Source organism: Brassica rapa, chromosome A03 (genome assembly GCF_000309985.2).
Source record: "Brassica rapa cultivar Chiifu-401-42 chromosome A03, CAAS_Brap_v3.01, whole genome shotgun sequence".
NCBI classification, from domain to species: domain Eukaryota; kingdom Viridiplantae; phylum Streptophyta; class Magnoliopsida; order Brassicales; family Brassicaceae; genus Brassica; species Brassica rapa.
The window spans coordinates 20,381,952-20,398,711 of NC_024797.2; the positions used below are offsets into that span (position 1 = coordinate 20,381,952).

The window sequence follows — 16,760 nt, forward strand, 5'->3', positions numbered from 1 at the left end:
GAAAAAGAAATCCAAATTTTATACAAACCACATTATCTTTTTTTTTGCAAAATATAAGTACAACCAGAACATAAATTATTGTGCACAAAAAAAAAGAACATTAATTGTTTTATTTGAAAACAACTCCACACTAAATGCAAAAGTAACACACAGATGACAAACAAATACTAATAGAAACACTAATCAAGTTCTACAGTCTCTCCATCCAACATATTCCAAAGTTGCTCAACGTCAAACGCAAAGGTTGCCCCCTTTTTTGTTGCCGTACCTTTTGGAACGAGCCCGTCAGGCTGTTTGCTCTCCTCTAGCAAACTCTCCCACCACATATTCTCTCCATCCATTAAATTACTATAAAGTTCATACTTCTCCCCAGCTTTGTTACATGTCATACTATTTTCACAGACATTATTAATGTTGTTGAGTCCAAGGCATGGAGGAACAACGTCAACTTCTGGCAGGCCATGGAGATGGCTGCAGCCATTGTTAACGGTGAAGAGTCGAGGTCGAGGTTTGAAAACGTCGATTTTTTGGGCGGGTGTGGTAGAAGAGAATGTAACGTTTCTCTTCTTCATCTTGGTCTTACAACATGGTTCATGTTTCTTGCTCAGATGGGTGTTCCAGTAATTCTTGATATCATTAGCGGTCCGACCGGGTAGTCTACCAGCAATTAAAGACCACCTAAGCATGCATTTGAACGATTTGGATATACATATATATATATATATATATATATATATATATATATATATATATATATATATATATATATATATATCTTATGGATCATTAGACAAGATACAAGTTGAATTTTTGTCTTAAGAATACAAACCTGTTTCCTAAAAGCTTATGAAGACGGAGAAGAAGATCAACTTCATCAGAGCTAAGTTTTCCTCTCTTGATATTTGGCTTCAAATAGTTCAGCCATCTTAGTCTACAACTCTTCCTACACCTATTAAGCCCTACAAAACCAATAATTTTATCACGAAGAATAACACTAACAGAAATTATATATTATTTCCACACAAAGACACGTGTTCGTACAGAAAATGTCACTGAATTCATGTACTAAAGGACAATCGAAAAAAATTGTTGGTATCTTTTCGCTTTGTCAGCGAAAGTAAAAGCCTTAATTATAGATCTTCGTTTAAGTGCGACATAATTAATATGAACAACATGAATGTTTTTTTCATGAACAACCGCATAAAGCATGAGTCAAAGATTTGTTCATTATGACAAAAAGAAAAACTTTGCTTTGTGCAGCCATGTGTTAATTAATTCCCCGAATAGTAGACAAAGATAAAGAAATTTTTCATAGTGATTAATTATATGTATACAGATCATATGTACATATATGTGTGTGTGCAGAAGAAAAAAAGTAACATACCAGCTCTTAAAGGAACTTGATGCCATTTGCCTTCTCCATACTTATCAATGCATCGCCTCAAGAGACTGTCTTCTTCAGCGGTCCATGCACCTTTTGTCAACCCTTTGGACGAATCCTCCATGGACCAAAGATTGATATTAAAATTATCTAACAAAATTATTGTAAAATTTATACGTAACAAGAAGGGGAAAAGGTTTATAAGTAGTGGTTTCACAAATCCCTGGAGGACTATATATATACACGTGAGGGACATAGGCAGTGACGTGCATGTTTGATATCCACACTTCCTCTTTTTTTTTTTTCTTTTTTGAAACTCGTTCTTAATTTGTTAAATTATCTCTTCATATTAAAATATCACTATCAATATTAGAGTTTTATCGGATCAGCCGGTATCATATTGCGAGTTAATAGCAGGTTGTGGAATTTTTATCAGATTTTTAATTAATAAGTTTTCATCATTAAATCCAAACTGAATTATATATAGATCGTCGGGTCTATAGTCTAACAACAGATGGGGTACGGATATAAAACATTGCATGAAACTCAAACATTATAATATAATAACTTTAAAATTATTTATTTTCTAATAAAAGTCACAAATTCATATAAATTTTATCAAAATGTTCAACAAAAAAGTATTTGTGCTTTGAAAGTTTGGACCAAAATTTAGTCAGCATTACATCTACAACTTTGAGTGAATAATGTAACAGCGGTTCTTGGTCTCCCTTGAACAAGCCAACCAACCAGTCTTCTTTAATCTCTAATACTCACTAAGACACAAAACTAAAAACCAAACAAAAAGAAACACAAAGAACTGTGAGCGTTCAAGAAACAATTAATAGTTTGATGAAACGCTTTTCTTGCATGAATGATTATATCTTAATCCCTTAAACACAAACCCATAATCTCCTCTAAATACCCCCTTAACAAGTCTCCTCTCCTTCATCCCAAATCCAACTCACCACTCTCCTCTCAACAGCATGTCTTCTCCAATGGCTTCTTTTGCTCTGTTCTTCTTCACTCTCATTGTCCTGTCAAGTAAGTCTCATTGCACATATTATATTTCATTGACCAAAGACACTTTACTTACCACAACCTTGTCTTCTTTTCACAGGTTCTTGTCGCTACGCAATTGGTTCACCGAACAACAAAACATTTTTATCACTTGCAAGTAGGATTGGGATCAACTACGGAAGATTTGGAAACAATCTCCCATCTCCTTACCAATCAATCAACCTCATCAAATCCATTAACGCAGGCCACGTCAAACTCTACGACGCCGACCCCGAAACCCTAATGGTCCTCTCTCAGACCAATCTCTACGTCACAATCATGGTCCCTAACAACCATATCATTCCCATCGGCGCCGATCAAGCCGCCGCAGACAACTGGGTCAACACCAACGTCCTTGCTCACTACCCACAAACAAAAATCAGATTCGTCCTCGTCGGCAACGAGATTCTCAGCAACAACTCTGATCAAGACAAGCAAACCTGGTCGAGTCTTGTCCCTGCCATGCGTAAAATCGTTACCTCTCTTAGAGCAAGAGGGATTCACAACATCAAAGTGGGGACACCACTCGCCATGGATGTTCTTCGAACGAGCTTTCCTCCGTCGAGCGGTGCGTTCCGGGAAGAAGTTGCCGCTCTGGTGATGTTACCGTTGCTGAAGTTTCTCAACGGAACAAACTCTTTCTTCTTCCTCGATGTTTACCCTTACTTCCCTTGGTCCACTGATCCGGTTAACAACCCTTTGGATTTCGCTCTCTTCCAATCGAATTCGACTTATACCGACCCCCAAACCGGTTTGGTTTACACCAATCTTCTAGACCAGATGCTCGATTCGGTTATTTTCGCGATGACCAAGCTCGGTTATCCGAACGTCCGGCTTGCAATTTCTGAAACCGGGTGGCCTAATTCAGGTGATATCGACGAAACCGGAGCTAACATTCTCAACGCGGCAACATATAACCGGAATTTGATCAAGAAGATGACTGCAAACCCGCCGCTCGGTACACCGGCTAGACCCGGTTCACCTATACCAACGTTTTTGTTCTCGTTGTTCAATGAAAACCAGAAACCCGGTTCGGGAACAGAGAGGCATTGGGGAATTTTGAATCCTGACGGTACACAGATCTACGAAATCGATTTCAGCGGGACAAGACCGGTTCCTAGTCCTGGTTCGTTGCCTAAACCGAGTAACAATGTTCCGTTCAAGGGGAATGTCTGGTGTGTGGCGGTTGAAGGAGCCAGCGAGGCGGAGTTACAGCAGGCGCTTAACTTTGCTTGCGGACAAAGCAACGCAACGTGTGCAGCTTTGGCGCCGGGAAGAGAGTGTTACGCACCGGTTTCGCTTACTTGGCATGCAAGTTATGCGTTTAGCTCGTACTGGGCACAGTTCCGGAACCAAAGCTCTCGGTGTTACTTCAATGGCTTGGCGCGTGAGACCACGACCAATCCAGGTGAGTTTCTCAAAACACTTCATTATGTTTCTAACAAGAAAATACTAGACATACGAACATTTAAATACTTTTTTTTTTTTTTGAACACAATACGAACATTTAAATACATTTTATGATTTTAATGACTATTTTCTACAGGAAATGAACATTGCACGTTCCCTAGCGTTACCCTTTGAGAGTTCCGCAAGAGTCAAAACTAAGGCGTATGGAGAAGGATCAAAAGCTGGATCATTAGTATTTTTCAAGTCAAATCTTGTTCTTGATAATTATCAATTTCCTTTTATTCGAAGTTTTTACTCCTTGTTTTCTATTGTTGAGAAAGATTGAATAAACAACGAAAATTTGTTACTAATATGTTAAAAACGAAGATTACACATCTCTCATTTTTTATCTATCTGGTAATATATTAATGTGTGATAAATATAGTGAGAAAATGATAGAAGACATCATGGAAAAACTATAACGAATTGAACCAGAGCATATACAATCACCAAGTCGGGAACTACATTGAGTTTTTTTTTTTTAGTGTAAAACTACATTAAGTTTTGCTAGATTGGTTTCAGAGGCGAATCTGAAATTTTAAGGGCTTGAAACATTTTCAAAAACCTTGATAAAAAAATTCATAACTATGGGGCCTATGTCTATATAAAAAACCTTTAAAAAAATTTGGGGATCAAAGCAATGCATGCTTCAATAGGTTGTACCCAGATCCGTAAGAGTAAGATGCTAAATATATGTAAAGATTGAAGAAAATGGAGATAAGTTCTTATATTTGTGTATGTTGCCATGCGTATAGACATCTGTCTTGATTAGGAATAAATTTTAACATTCAATAAAATGAGTATTATATCTACAAATGTTGAGTCAATAACTTGACAATACGTCTCCTTTGAACCAGCCAACCAAGTGCCAACTACTCTTCTTTAATCCTTACACATTTACTAATAACACAAACTCAAAAGAAAAAAGAAGCACCAAAGAACGGTGAGAGTTCAGAAAACCAATCAATAGTTGATCTTGTCTTTGGGAGGCGATTAGCTTCGCTTGCGGGAGAAGCGGAGGCCACGTTTAGAGATTGTTCTTGTTTCGGTGGAAAGAAAGGCCATCTCTCTTGAAGTATGTGCGCCACAAACGATAGGAGCCATGAGACGGTCTACAAACTAGAAACGTAAAGTGGAGTCTCATGAGAGGACCACCTTTTTCTTAGAAAAAAAAAAGTTCTTGTCTTCTTTGGCCTTTTTAAGTCCCAAAGATTGCACACTTTATTAAGAGAACATCAATAAATTCCCATAAAAGTATTTTTGTTTAAATATAAATTAAATATTGGACACACTTAATTCTCATTATTTACAAGTTCACATTAAATTTTTATAACATTAAAAAAAAAGAATTAATCAAAAACAAAGAATTAATCTGCAGTATTTTCTTTCCAAATATAGTAAAGTTCAAAATAAATATTTTCTACTATTATATCTGGGAAATAAAATTATAAAACAACCACCAAATTTGGGTGTTACATTTAATTATAGGTAGATTAAATATGTTAAACATCATGGTTTTCACATATCTAATAAATTTACAAGGTTAAGAGATGCACCGATAAAATAAAAATTTGTAAGAGAATGGTGATAAAATAAATAAAAAATCTTAAAATTGTGCAAGTATCGACTCTGTTTGTTTTCTTTTAGTAAAACTCAGAAGTTGCCATGCTTCTGCAGCGGTGCCTACCAACTGGTCATTTCTTTTATCTTATATTCCTGTGAAAATCGTAATCACAATATCGTCACGCTTCTCTCGTCCTTTTCTATGTTTCTTGCTTCGTCATCTCTCTCTCCTTCTCTTCCTCTCATCTTCACGCCAACACCAGTAACTTCTTTCCTCTTCTCTCTCAGCCATGACGTCTACGTCTCTGGCACCATCGGTTCTCGTTTCAAGATTCTCCTCCTCTCCTCGTGAGTTTCAAGATTCTGGGAGTTACAAGTGTTTTAGCCGCCGAACTCGTGTTCCTTCACGCCTGCGATTTCGAGTTCACTGCGAGTCTACGGCGAGTTCCCTTTCTTGTTTTCTACTTCTGACCGATTCTTTTGTTAAATAATATCTTGCGGAGGGTTGACTTTTGGGGTGGTCAACTATAGCGGTTGCACTAAACCAGACTAGTTTTAGGTCTTACGAAAGCTAAAATCACTTTTTGAGCCTTCTTGAATGATTTATAACATCAAAATCTTGTCTACTTTTCTTATAGGTTCAGGAGAAGGAGCTAGGACGTTGTTCACCCTTCTTGGAACGCTTAACAGTACCAGGGGGTGATGCTGCTGCTGCTTTGAGATCTAATGAATGGAAGGCTGTTCCAGATATATGGAGATCATCTGCGGAGAAGTACGGCGACAGAGTTGCTGTGGTTGATCCCTATCATGACCCTCCTTCCACTTTCACGTATAGACAGGTAAAATTTCTTATTTATCAGTTCCTCTGCAAAGCATTGCGTGACTCACTTGTAAAGATCCTCCTCCTTTGAAACAGAGGTTTTGAAACAGAGGTTTTTTTCTGCTCAAGTAGGAGTTAGTACGTATTTAATCACCTTACTGTTAAGTGAACTATGCTTCTGATTGATTTTCAAATCCTGGATAAATTGGCATTCAGCTTTATTTCTTCATATATTAGTTCTGTATTGTCTAGACATTCTGAAACAGAGGTTTTCAGTTAATATATTTATACCTTCTAATGAGTACTGTGTAGCATGTCCTTTGGTGTTTGTTATCTTTTTCACTTTAGGATTCTATAAACCAATTATGTTTCAGCATCTGCCTCATAATTACTTCTTGTTATGTGATAAGATAGGTTGGTAATTATTATACTAGATAGGTTGTTTTAAGATGATTTTCATTTCAATAATCTTAAAACTGCAGCTGGAACAAGAAATATTGGACTTTGTTGAGGGCTTGCGAGCAGTTGGAGTGAAAGCAGATGAGAAGATTGCACTTTTCGCTGATAACTCCTGTCGCTGGCTTGTTGCTGATCAAGGTACGTACGTAGTTGATTATATTAAAACTCAATATCCATTACATAACTTGCTTAGTGCTTGAGCCTTAACCGTTACTAGGTGATCCCATTAGACCACCAACACTGACCTTATCATTACTTACCTTACACGTTAACCATCTTGGTCATTTCCAGAGACAACCAATGATCTGTGGAGATGCGTATTGTATAATTTTTAATACTTTATGCCAGGGATAATGGCGACAGGAGCAGTCAATGTTGTCAGAGGATCAAGATCCTCTGTTGAAGAGTTATTGCATATATACTGTCATTCTGATAGGTACACCTAAACCTTTTCTTCCTTTGTTGAATTTGCACTTTGTTATTGTTCTTGGTTATGTGTTCTGCTTGATTTCATGTAGCTGCTGGTTCTTATTTGTCTTTTCAATTACCTTTTTATTGGCTTGTCTTGCAGTGTAGGTCTGGTTGTGGACAACCCTGAGTTCTTCAACCGCATTGCTGATACATTTTCTTACAAGGCATCTCTAAAATTTGTGATTCTTCTATGGGGGGACAAATCTTCCTTGGCTACATCAAGTAGGCAGACACCAGTCTATAGTTACAACGAAATCAAAAACTTAGGGCAGGAGAGACGTGCAGAACATGCAGGATCTAACGATGCTGGTAAGTATGAATATGAATTCATCGGTCCAGATGATACAGCCACGATCATGTATACCAGCGGAACTACTGGTAACCCAAAAGGTGTTATGCTTACACATCAGAATCTGTTACACCAGGTTTTTAAACCAATCTTTATGTCATCATTACACAATACTGAGTCTGCTACACCAGGTTCTGAAAAAATTATTTGTTTCTTGGATTACTTGACAGATAAGAAACCTATCTGAATTTGTACCTGCTAAAGCTGGGGAAAGGTTTCTAAGTATGCTGCCATCATGGCATGCTTATGAACGGGCTTGTGAATACTTCATATTTACATGTGGAGTTGAGCAGAAGTATACTTCTATAAGGTTCTTAAAGGTAAGTCTCTCTATGCTATATGTTACACAGTTAAATTTTAAATAAGCATCTTAATCTTAAAATGAAAGAAGATGTAACTTTTTGCATATTTCTTTTTTGATCTTCCTTTTATGTTTGGTATAGGATGATCTCAAGCGGTATCAACCACACTATCTTATCTCAGTTCCTTTAGTGTATGAGACACTCTACAGGTATATACTACTTTACAAGTAAAACTGTTTCACAAGATTCTTTTACTAAGCTAAATAGATTTTTCGGTCTTCTGAGAGTTGCAGCGGGATTCAAAAGCAAATTTCAACAAGCTCCCCTGTTCGTAAGTTCTTGGCGCTTTCATTGATCAGAATCAGCCTAGCATATACGGAGATGAGAAGAGTTTATGAGGTTGGTGACCACAGATGATGTCGCCTCTTTTAGTATTTCTTGCTGCCTAATCTTTCCCGTTAAAAGAATGTCTCTGCTTGTTCCTATTTGTGATGCTTGGAGCCATGATAACTTCTTTGCTCTCTGATGTTCAGGGTCTTTGTTTGACAAAGAACCAAAAGCCTCCAGTGTATATTGTTGCTTTGGTGGATTGGTTGTGGGCGAGGGTAGTTGCGTTTGTCCTGTGGCCATTGCATATGTTGGCTGAAAAGCTTGTGCACAAAAAAATCCGCTCGTCTATTGGAATAACAAAGGTAGTATTACAACACTCTACTTCACTTTCTCTTTTTAGTTCTATATCTATAGCCCAAAAAAAAACAGTTTACTTACAACAAAAATATTGTGAGAATGACTTCTTTGTTTTCTCCAGGCTGGTGTTAGTGGAGGTGGTAGTTTACCTATGCATATTGACAAGTTTTTTGAGGTTAGACAAACCAATATTGTTTCTTGAAGTTAGAGATAAACGTTTATTATCTACCATGCAAACAGAGTTTATTCTTGGTGCAGGCCATCGGTGTGAATGTACAAAATGGATATGGTTTGACAGAAACCTCACCGGTTGTCTCTGCGCGAAGGATTAGCTGTAATGTAAGTTTAAGCTCTTACCTCAATACCAGTATAAGCTCGCATCTAGTAAAGTAGTGTTCAGAGGACATTACAAATTCTCCTATCTATTATGTGTTCTTTTTATATATAATCACTCATTATTTTTGCTGTTATGTTTATTATGATCTTATATAGTTTCTTGGAGTATGTCAACTAGTTAATATTGTGTTTTCTTATATGAAGGTTCTTGGCTCAGTCGGGCATCCTATTAAAGACACAGAATTCAAAATTGTAGATCAAGAGACTGGTAATGTTCTTCCACCTGGTTCAAAAGGCATTGTCAAAGTCAGAGGCCCACCAGTTATGAGAGGTTACTATAAGGTAAAACACTGACTTTCTGCTGATTTTACAACAAAGTTGTGAATTAATTTTCTCCAAATATCCTCTGTATTTTGGATGATTAGATCATATTAATTCATTTTTCTGTTGATTTTTGTCAGAATCCAATGGCCACCAAGCAAGTTATAGATGACGATGGATGGTTTAATACTGGAGACATGGGTTGGATAGCGCCTCATCATTCAACAGGGCGGAGGCGTAGCTGCGGAGGTGTCATCGTTCTTGAAGGCCGTGCCAAGGACACCATTGTCCTTTCCACAGGTATATCATATGTGCAAGCAGGTAGTTTCACAGGTTCAAGAGTAATGCTATAAACGTTTGATATATGCACTTTGATCGTTGTAGGTGAAAATGTGGAACCATTGGAGATTGAAGAAGCAGCCTTGAGAAGCAGTTTGATTCAACAAATAGTAGTTATCGGACAGGTACTTGTTAGAGACTTTGAGTTAGGAACAACAGTATGGGATATATTTCACTTATTTACTTTTTCTTATTTGATTGCTTCTCAGGATCAACGCCGCCTTGGAGCTATTGTTATCCCAAACAAAGAAGCAGCAGAAGGAGTAGCCAAAAACAAAATTTCAGCTGTAGATCCTGAAGTCAACGAACTTAGCAAGGAGACGCTAACGTCTATGGTCTACGAAGAACTGAGGAAATGGTAATGGTTCAACCCTAGTGAAATATATTTTTATTTCTTAAAATGATATTGAGATTTGCGCAGAATGTATACCTCAACCCGAAAAAGTTGAAAACCAAGTTTTACTCTATATGCAGGACATCAGAATGTTCATTCCAAGTTGGTCCAGTTCTCATCGTGGAAGAGCCCTTCACGGTACAATCCTTATCACCCTTTTTGGTTAACTTTTCATTGATGTCCCCTTCATTTGTGATTGGAAGATTGAGCCTCATGCGAATGTTGTATGAACATCATTGCAGATAGACAACGGTTTCATGACACCTACAATGAAGATAAGACGGGACAAGGTGGTTGATCGATATAAGGATGAGATAGCTAGACTCTACAAGTAGACTAGACATTTTTAGCATCCTATTCTTTTCAAGCTTTAGCTGTTGATATAAACTTCCGGAATAGTAAAAGTGACTAAAACCATCTCAGTTAATGGTACCATGTTCATTATATCATATATCTCTAACATATCACATCACATGTCTCTAATATGATGATTTCTGTACTAAATTAGCAAGGACAATATTAATGGCCTCCATGTTAGGTAGAGATCTCTCGAGTAATAATTGGGTTTCCGCAAAGCAACAAGAATCTATTTACTATGAACGTAACAAACCAAAATATAGGCATTTATTGCCCTGCTTGTTATATGCCACACTCTCTTTACCAATCCCGACACACTCAGAGACAAATGAAAACACACTCTAATATTTTGGTGACAATCACGTTGACGATCAGCCTCGTTTGCCTTGCACGTGCCGACGAACCTCCATGCAATAGCTTGTTAGAGACAGAGGAAGTGATGACGATGATGGAGCCATCATTGAGCCAAAGGTTCATGGAGGAGAAGAAACAGATATCGTACGGAGCTCTCAAAAAAGACCAGCCGGCTTGTGGGAGAGCTCGCCGTGGCCACTCTTACACCAAAACTTGTCTTCCTCAGCCGAGCAATCACTACACTAGAGGTTGCTCTAAGATCTACCGTTGCAGACGTGATTCTAAATGATCTCACATCACCTCCTCGTTTGTTCGTCCTCACGCATTGCCATTTGCCACATATATATATACTTCTGATGTATGTTAGTTTTGTCGTTTTTCACATATATATATATGTGAGATCATATATATATATCTACAACAAAAACAAACTGACTCATACTAAACTAAAAAAATTAAGCCAAAATTTCATTAAAATGTGAGAAATTCAAAAACACACTTTTTTGATGTACTGATTTTTCAAAAAGATATATTTCTAAAGCATTTTAATCGCATTCCATTTTCCACTTCAAAGTCCATTTTGAAATAAACTCTTCTTTTACCCTATTCAATTTTATATGAATTTCAGCTGAGACATGGCTTTAGTTTGTATGTTGTCTTTATAAAAACCAATATACATAGTTCACTTAGTAAGCCATCAGCAATAATCTAACACCATTTGTTTCCTACTTCAGGTTTTGTCATACTTTAACTTGCTATTCAGAAAAGATGATGATGAGGCGATTCAAAGGTCAAAAGTTGAATTTTTGGATTGACCATCTCAGTATACAATTCAGAACAGACAAAGGATATTAAAGCCGAAAGTAGCTTTACATATCTTGTTTGATCACTTGTTCGAAAAGTTAACTGGTAAACAGAACATCGCATAAGTAAGCCTAACAACAGTGTAAAACAAAAACTAATTTATCTTGAGAAAATATAAAACAAAAAACAAGCCTCTCAAAACCAAGAACAACAATTCCTTATTCATACAAATATTTGGTCAACCTCCTCAGAAGACCAATATCTCACATTCCTCAACCAGAGCAAACCCAAAACCAACTCAAATGGCCTAATCATAAAAACCACACGAAGAACGCTCAGTCCTTTGTTCTCTCAGTACCTGTAATGACCAGGCTTGTAAGGACCTTCAATGGGTATGCTGACATAGTCAGATTGGTCCTTGGTGAGCTTGGTGAGTCTAGCACCGAGCTTTCCCAAGTGAAGTGCAGCAACCTTCTCGTCCAAGTGCTTAGGCAAAACATATACTTTCTTCTCATACTTCCCGCTCGACTTCTCGTTCCATAGCTCAAGCTGCGCAATCACCTGGTTGGTGAACGAGCACGACATCACGAAACTCGGGTGACCAGTGGCGCATCCCAAGTTCATCAGACGACCCTCCGCTAGCACAATGATGCCTGACTTGGTGTCGGGGAACACCCACCTATCAGTCTGCGGCTTGATGGTGATGCGTTTCACACCAGGGAAGGTCTCAAGTCCTTGCATATCGATTTCGTTGTCAAAGTGGCCAATGTTGCAGACAATGGCGTTGTTCTTCATCTTCCTCATGTGGTCGACCATGATGATGTCTTTGTTTCCAGTGGTGGTGCAAAATATGTCAGCTTCGGAGACGACGTCCTCAAGGGTTAGGACTTGGAGGCCTTCCATGAGAGCCTGAAGGGCACATATTGGATCTATCTCAGTCACGATCACACGTGCACCAGCTGTTTTCATGGCTGCGGCACAACCCTTTCCGACATCACCGTAACCGCAGATAACAGCGACCTTTCCAGCGATCATGACATCAGTGGCTCTCATGAGACCGTCAGGGAGAGAGTGGCGACATCCATACAAGTTGTCGAACTGCAACCAGCTCAGTTATCAGTGATACAACTACAGAACTACAGCTGAAGAAACATAGATTTTGTTTCAAAATATGTGAAACACAACTTCAACCGTGTTTTGGTAAATGAAAAATCACATTAGACCTGAGCATTTTAACAGAAACCCAAAACACTAAACCTAATCAAACTTGAAAACCCCGAAACAGGAACCGGTCAAGAACTCATACGTATACGAACAGTTCATGTTTTTCTAAACCTAAAAACAGAAACTACACCTTAATACCCAAAGTATAATTTACATACTTAAAAGTGTTAGTAGTTTAGTTTAAAAATAACTATATACTTAAAAGTAGAATTTATGAACCAAAAATTAAATTCGTAAATATCAAATATTATTTTAAAAATGAATTACTCGAAAAACCGAAAAACTCTAATATTTTAATTTAAATTACACGATATTTTAATCCAAATAGTCCGAATTATTTTATTAGCATGTTCCTAGTATTTTTACCAAATGGCCTTTTACCAAAAGGTCCAAAATCAAATAAAAAAGCCAAAGCAAACCAAATTTTATAGATATCTGAAATTTTTCTATATGTCTTCCCCTAATAAAACCGAAATTAAAGCAAAAAAAACAAATGTGCAGATCTAATTAATAATTGTACACAGTACGTTACAAACTGTAACGCCAGATCCAGTCTAAAGAGCACTCCCAATGGGGGTGCTCTTATAGAGCAGAACTATAATGGAACAGAATAAAAAGACATACCTTGCTCTTGGTAACGGAGTCATTGACGTTAATGGCAGGGAACAAGAGAGCTCCAGTCTCCTGCATCTGGTAAAGCCTCTTAACACCAGTGGTCGTCTCCTCCGAAACACCAACCAATCTCTCCTTCATCTTATGATACTTCTTGGGATCAACTTGAAGACCATCTTTAATAATCGACAACACGATCTGAAACTCAGGATTATCAGTAGAACTCGGATCAGGGACCTGACCCGTCTTCGCAAAGATCTCCTCAGCCTTAACTCCTTCGTGAATCAAGAGAGTAGCATCACCACCGTCGTCAACGATCAGATCAGGACCACCTCCCGGACCCCAGTCGAGAGCCCTCTCCGTGCACCACCAGTACTCCTGAAGAGTCTCTCCTTTCCATGCGAACACGGCGGCGGAGTCACGAGCGATGGCGGCGGCTGCGTGGTCTTGCGTGGAGAAGATGTTGCATGAGCACCACCTGACCTCGGCGCCAAGAGCGGTTAGCGTTTCGATGAGAACGGCGGTTTGGATCGTCATGTGGAGAGAACCGGTGATTCTAGCGCCTTTGAAGGGCTGAGAAGGTCCGAACTCGGTGCGGCAAGAGACGAGCCCAGGCATTTCGACCTCGGCCAGCTCGATCTCGAGACGGCCGAAGTCGGCCTGAGACATGTCCTTGACCTTGTACTCACGGCCACTCGACGTCTTCTCCACAAGCAACGCCATTGTTTGAATTTTTCCAAGTGTGCGAGGAGAAACGAAAGGTAGCGAGTGATGTTAAATAGATTAACGCGGGAGATGAGATGGATGGCTGAGATTAGTTGTGGGGAGAATTTGGTGGATCTGGTAAAAGAATTAGACTTTTCTTCTTCTTTGTTTTGTTTATAGATTTTCCTAAAAGGTGGCAATTCTGTTTTCGATTTCACTTATGAGAAAAAGTATGTAACGCCCCGACCCGCCCACGGCTAATGGGCCACCCACGCCCGCTCTCTCGGCCCGTGGGCCCTATCCCGTCTGACGGTCGGTTCGTTAATTTTCCAAAGGCTCGAAATCATTGTTTACTGATCCTGCAATCACCACCCGACCTTTTCCCATGCTTTGGCCTCACTCGCACGCTATCGCGAATCACTTTCCGATAGGTCACCCATCCTTCCACTACTCCAGGTCAAGCACGCTTAACTCTGGAGTTCTTTCAGGATGTGTTCCGGAAAAGGTAAGTCAACTTTGGTGACATAGGTAGTCAAATCAATTCTCTTAAGCCTTTTTCACATATCATAACTCGGGATGTTACAAAGTATTAGTATAATTAATGAATTGTGTATTGGTTACTACTAGTAAGACAACAACAACAATGTTTCAAAAGGAAAATAGATATATATTACATGGATATGATATGTCCATATGAAAATAGAACAAAAATACTTATTCTAAATGTTTTCATCTGATCATCAGTTTTGAAAAATATATACACATGTAGACTTGTCGCTCTGTTTACGTTTTAAATTACTCATTCGTTTGTTTTATCTTTAGCCAACACTTTTCATCATTTGGCCAATCATATCATCAGCATTTGTACAACCTGACAATAGTGAACTATTGAAATAATATTTTTATTATGATTAATTGGTATATATTCATAAAAATCTAAGATATGTATGCAAAATGACTGTAGATATTAGATAGTAAATACTTTGTGGTCTATAATTCTATATGAAGTTCAATAGTTAGCTAGTGTCTACCCTATGCAAAATGTGTTATTACCGCGGTCACTCACATGACATCTTGTAGATTTCGTTTCTTAAAACTTTAAACATATCTTCTATTCTACTTTGGCCAACCGGCAAGTGTGGATTCAAGGCTAGGGTAGACACATTTCTGTAACGAACACGGTATCTATTTGTGTAGAACTTAGAAGTTGCAAGGGCCACGCATTACGAACTCCATAATCGGCATTCCAAAATAACTTTTGGCACTTTGTGGTTCGGTGAGAATAGTCATCAATCTCAACTACCACACTCCCAAAAGTTTCTTTTAAACGTGATTATACTCCACACTGCTATTTCTTGTTGAAATGTCAATTTGTTGGCTGCTTAGTGTAGTACTTTTCAAATATATGTTTTAACACTTTGAAACTAAGAAAATATATTTTTTATTCGAGATTAACTGACATCCTATACAACTTTTTTAATTAATCCTAAACTAAATATGCTGTATATTTACCATATTTCAAAAACGCCTAATTACTTTGAGTAGTTATGTGATGTAATCTGATTCCTTTACTTGCTATAATTTTAGTAATTAAATTTGAACTTTGAATTTTATTTACTAATTGAAATCATTGTCAAATAACTATCTTCATGTAGATAAAATGATGGATTTAAAGTTGATTTTCTACATCTCAAAAAATCTCTACCTAAGTGTGCTATGGTCAACATATTTTGTATCAGCAGAAGAATCATGAACAACAACAGAAAACACTTTCAGTGATCAATGGCTTACAAAAGTTTCTTATCTTATCGAAAAATGAGCATCCTCTCAAGAACTTATTTTGCTCTAGGATGTTTGGTCACTTTTCTTGTAAACGCAAACTCTCCAAACTTATGCCCAACTTTCCCCTCTGTGATCTTACAACGCACATGAGTTTTCCCATTATAGATCCTCACAGACGAATCCACATACTCTGGCAGAATAGTCGATCTCCTCGACCATATTTTCCTGTTCAGAGCTGCGTTTTTTTTCTTCATCAAGAACGCGTCGACGAACGGATCTTTCCATACAGATCGGCTCACCACCTTATTGCCACCAATGAAGAGCTTTGTGGACATGTAACGGAGTGAACCGAGCATTGATGTAACTGGAACACTTGTGTTTTGTAAGAAGTCGAGTTTGGTGCAGAAAGCCATTTTAAATGTCTGGAAAAGATAATCCCATTTCAGACAGTTTTCAAGATGTCTACACTCCATTTTAAAAGAGTTTCTATGGCGTGGAGAAACCCTAAATGCGAAAAGTGGGGAAGAGATCATAAATCAAAACCTGGGAGTCGATGACTGAGCACGTCCCTCGTCGTCGTCGTCGATTTTGCAGACTCGTTAGGGCTTGTCGCGATTCTAACCAAACCGGTTTGATCTATATGTTTGGGTTTAGCTCTTCTATTAAACCCGGTTTTTGGAACCAAACCGGTTTACCAGCAGATCTGTGTCCCACGGCCTATTAAACCAGTTTTCTGAAAACGGTGTCGCTTAGCTGAAACCCATAATAATAATCGGTTCAACGCCTATTACCTTTTCTTCTTCGTCGCTTCAACCATATCTACTCTACTTGGGCTTTTTTTCTAACTGACTATAGGTTTCTGTCGCTAGCTGAATGAATAGGCTTTAAAGATTTGTAACTGTATATTGTATTCGAGTCCTATCTAAATCGGATTTTCTGTTTAACTGGTCTCGATTTCCAATTATTGAAGGTATTTGCACTCTACTGATATAGTC

At 38.2% G+C, this 16,760-nt stretch overlaps 5 protein-coding genes across 7 annotated transcripts; 2 read left to right on the plus strand and 3 right to left on the minus strand.

The window, feature by feature from the left end:
* On the minus strand, positions 1-2,016 carry MYB1 (transcription factor MYB114). Of its 2 annotated transcripts, none has more exons than XM_009137612.3 (3): positions 1,385-2,016; positions 830-959; positions 1-678 (listed from the first exon to the last, which is right to left on the minus strand). In XM_009137612.3, exons 1-3 carry the CDS (start codon positions 1,635-1,637, stop codon positions 180-182), a joined length of 882 nt encoding a protein of 293 aa, XP_009135860.2. In that variant the 5' UTR covers positions 1,638-2,016; the 3' UTR covers positions 1-179. The 2 variants fall into 2 exon arrangements, with proteins under 2 accessions (XP_009135860.2, NP_001289192.1); NM_001302263.1 differs by having other exon boundaries at positions 121-657; positions 1,385-1,572.
* A 241-nt stretch (positions 2,017-2,257) lies between these two features.
* On the plus strand, positions 2,258-4,235 carry LOC103860005 (probable glucan endo-1,3-beta-glucosidase A6). Its single transcript, XM_009137614.3, has 3 exons — positions 2,258-2,422; positions 2,499-3,845; positions 3,984-4,235. Exons 1-3 carry the CDS (start codon positions 2,365-2,367, stop codon positions 4,019-4,021), a joined length of 1,443 nt encoding a protein of 480 aa, XP_009135862.2. The 5' UTR covers positions 2,258-2,364; the 3' UTR covers positions 4,022-4,235.
* Positions 4,236-4,464: 229 nt separating this feature from the next.
* LOC103860006 (probable acyl-activating enzyme 16, chloroplastic) lies at positions 4,465-11,042 on the plus strand. 2 transcript variants are annotated; one of them, XM_009137615.3, is made up of 17 exons: positions 4,465-5,889; positions 6,088-6,288; positions 6,752-6,866; positions 7,077-7,164; positions 7,300-7,624; positions 7,719-7,868; positions 7,992-8,059; positions 8,144-8,249; positions 8,384-8,542; positions 8,659-8,712; positions 8,778-8,876; positions 9,078-9,215; positions 9,335-9,494; positions 9,579-9,658; positions 9,743-9,891; positions 10,008-10,065; positions 10,170-11,042. In XM_009137615.3, the coding sequence occupies exons 1-17, from the start codon at positions 5,740-5,742 to the stop codon at positions 10,260-10,262; spliced, it is 2,193 nt and encodes a 730-aa protein (XP_009135863.1). In that variant the 5' UTR covers positions 4,465-5,739; the 3' UTR covers positions 10,263-11,042. The 2 variants fall into 2 exon arrangements, with proteins under 2 accessions (XP_009135863.1, XP_009135864.1); XM_009137616.3 differs by having other exon boundaries at positions 8,796-8,876.
* Positions 11,043-11,477: 435 nt separating this feature from the next.
* LOC103860008 (adenosylhomocysteinase 2) lies at positions 11,478-14,036 on the minus strand. Its single transcript, XM_009137617.3, has 2 exons — positions 13,291-14,036; positions 11,478-12,540 (listed from the first exon to the last, which is right to left on the minus strand). Exons 1-2 carry the CDS (start codon positions 13,999-14,001, stop codon positions 11,794-11,796), a joined length of 1,458 nt encoding a protein of 485 aa, XP_009135865.1. The 5' UTR covers positions 14,002-14,036; the 3' UTR covers positions 11,478-11,793.
* A 1,782-nt stretch (positions 14,037-15,818) lies between these two features.
* On the minus strand, positions 15,819-16,178 carry LOC103860009 (40S ribosomal protein S19, mitochondrial). Its single transcript, XM_033287364.1, has one exon. The coding sequence runs from the start codon at positions 16,176-16,178 to the stop codon at positions 15,819-15,821; it is 360 nt and encodes a 119-aa protein (XP_033143255.1).
* Between the last annotated feature and the right edge of the window lie 582 nt (positions 16,179-16,760).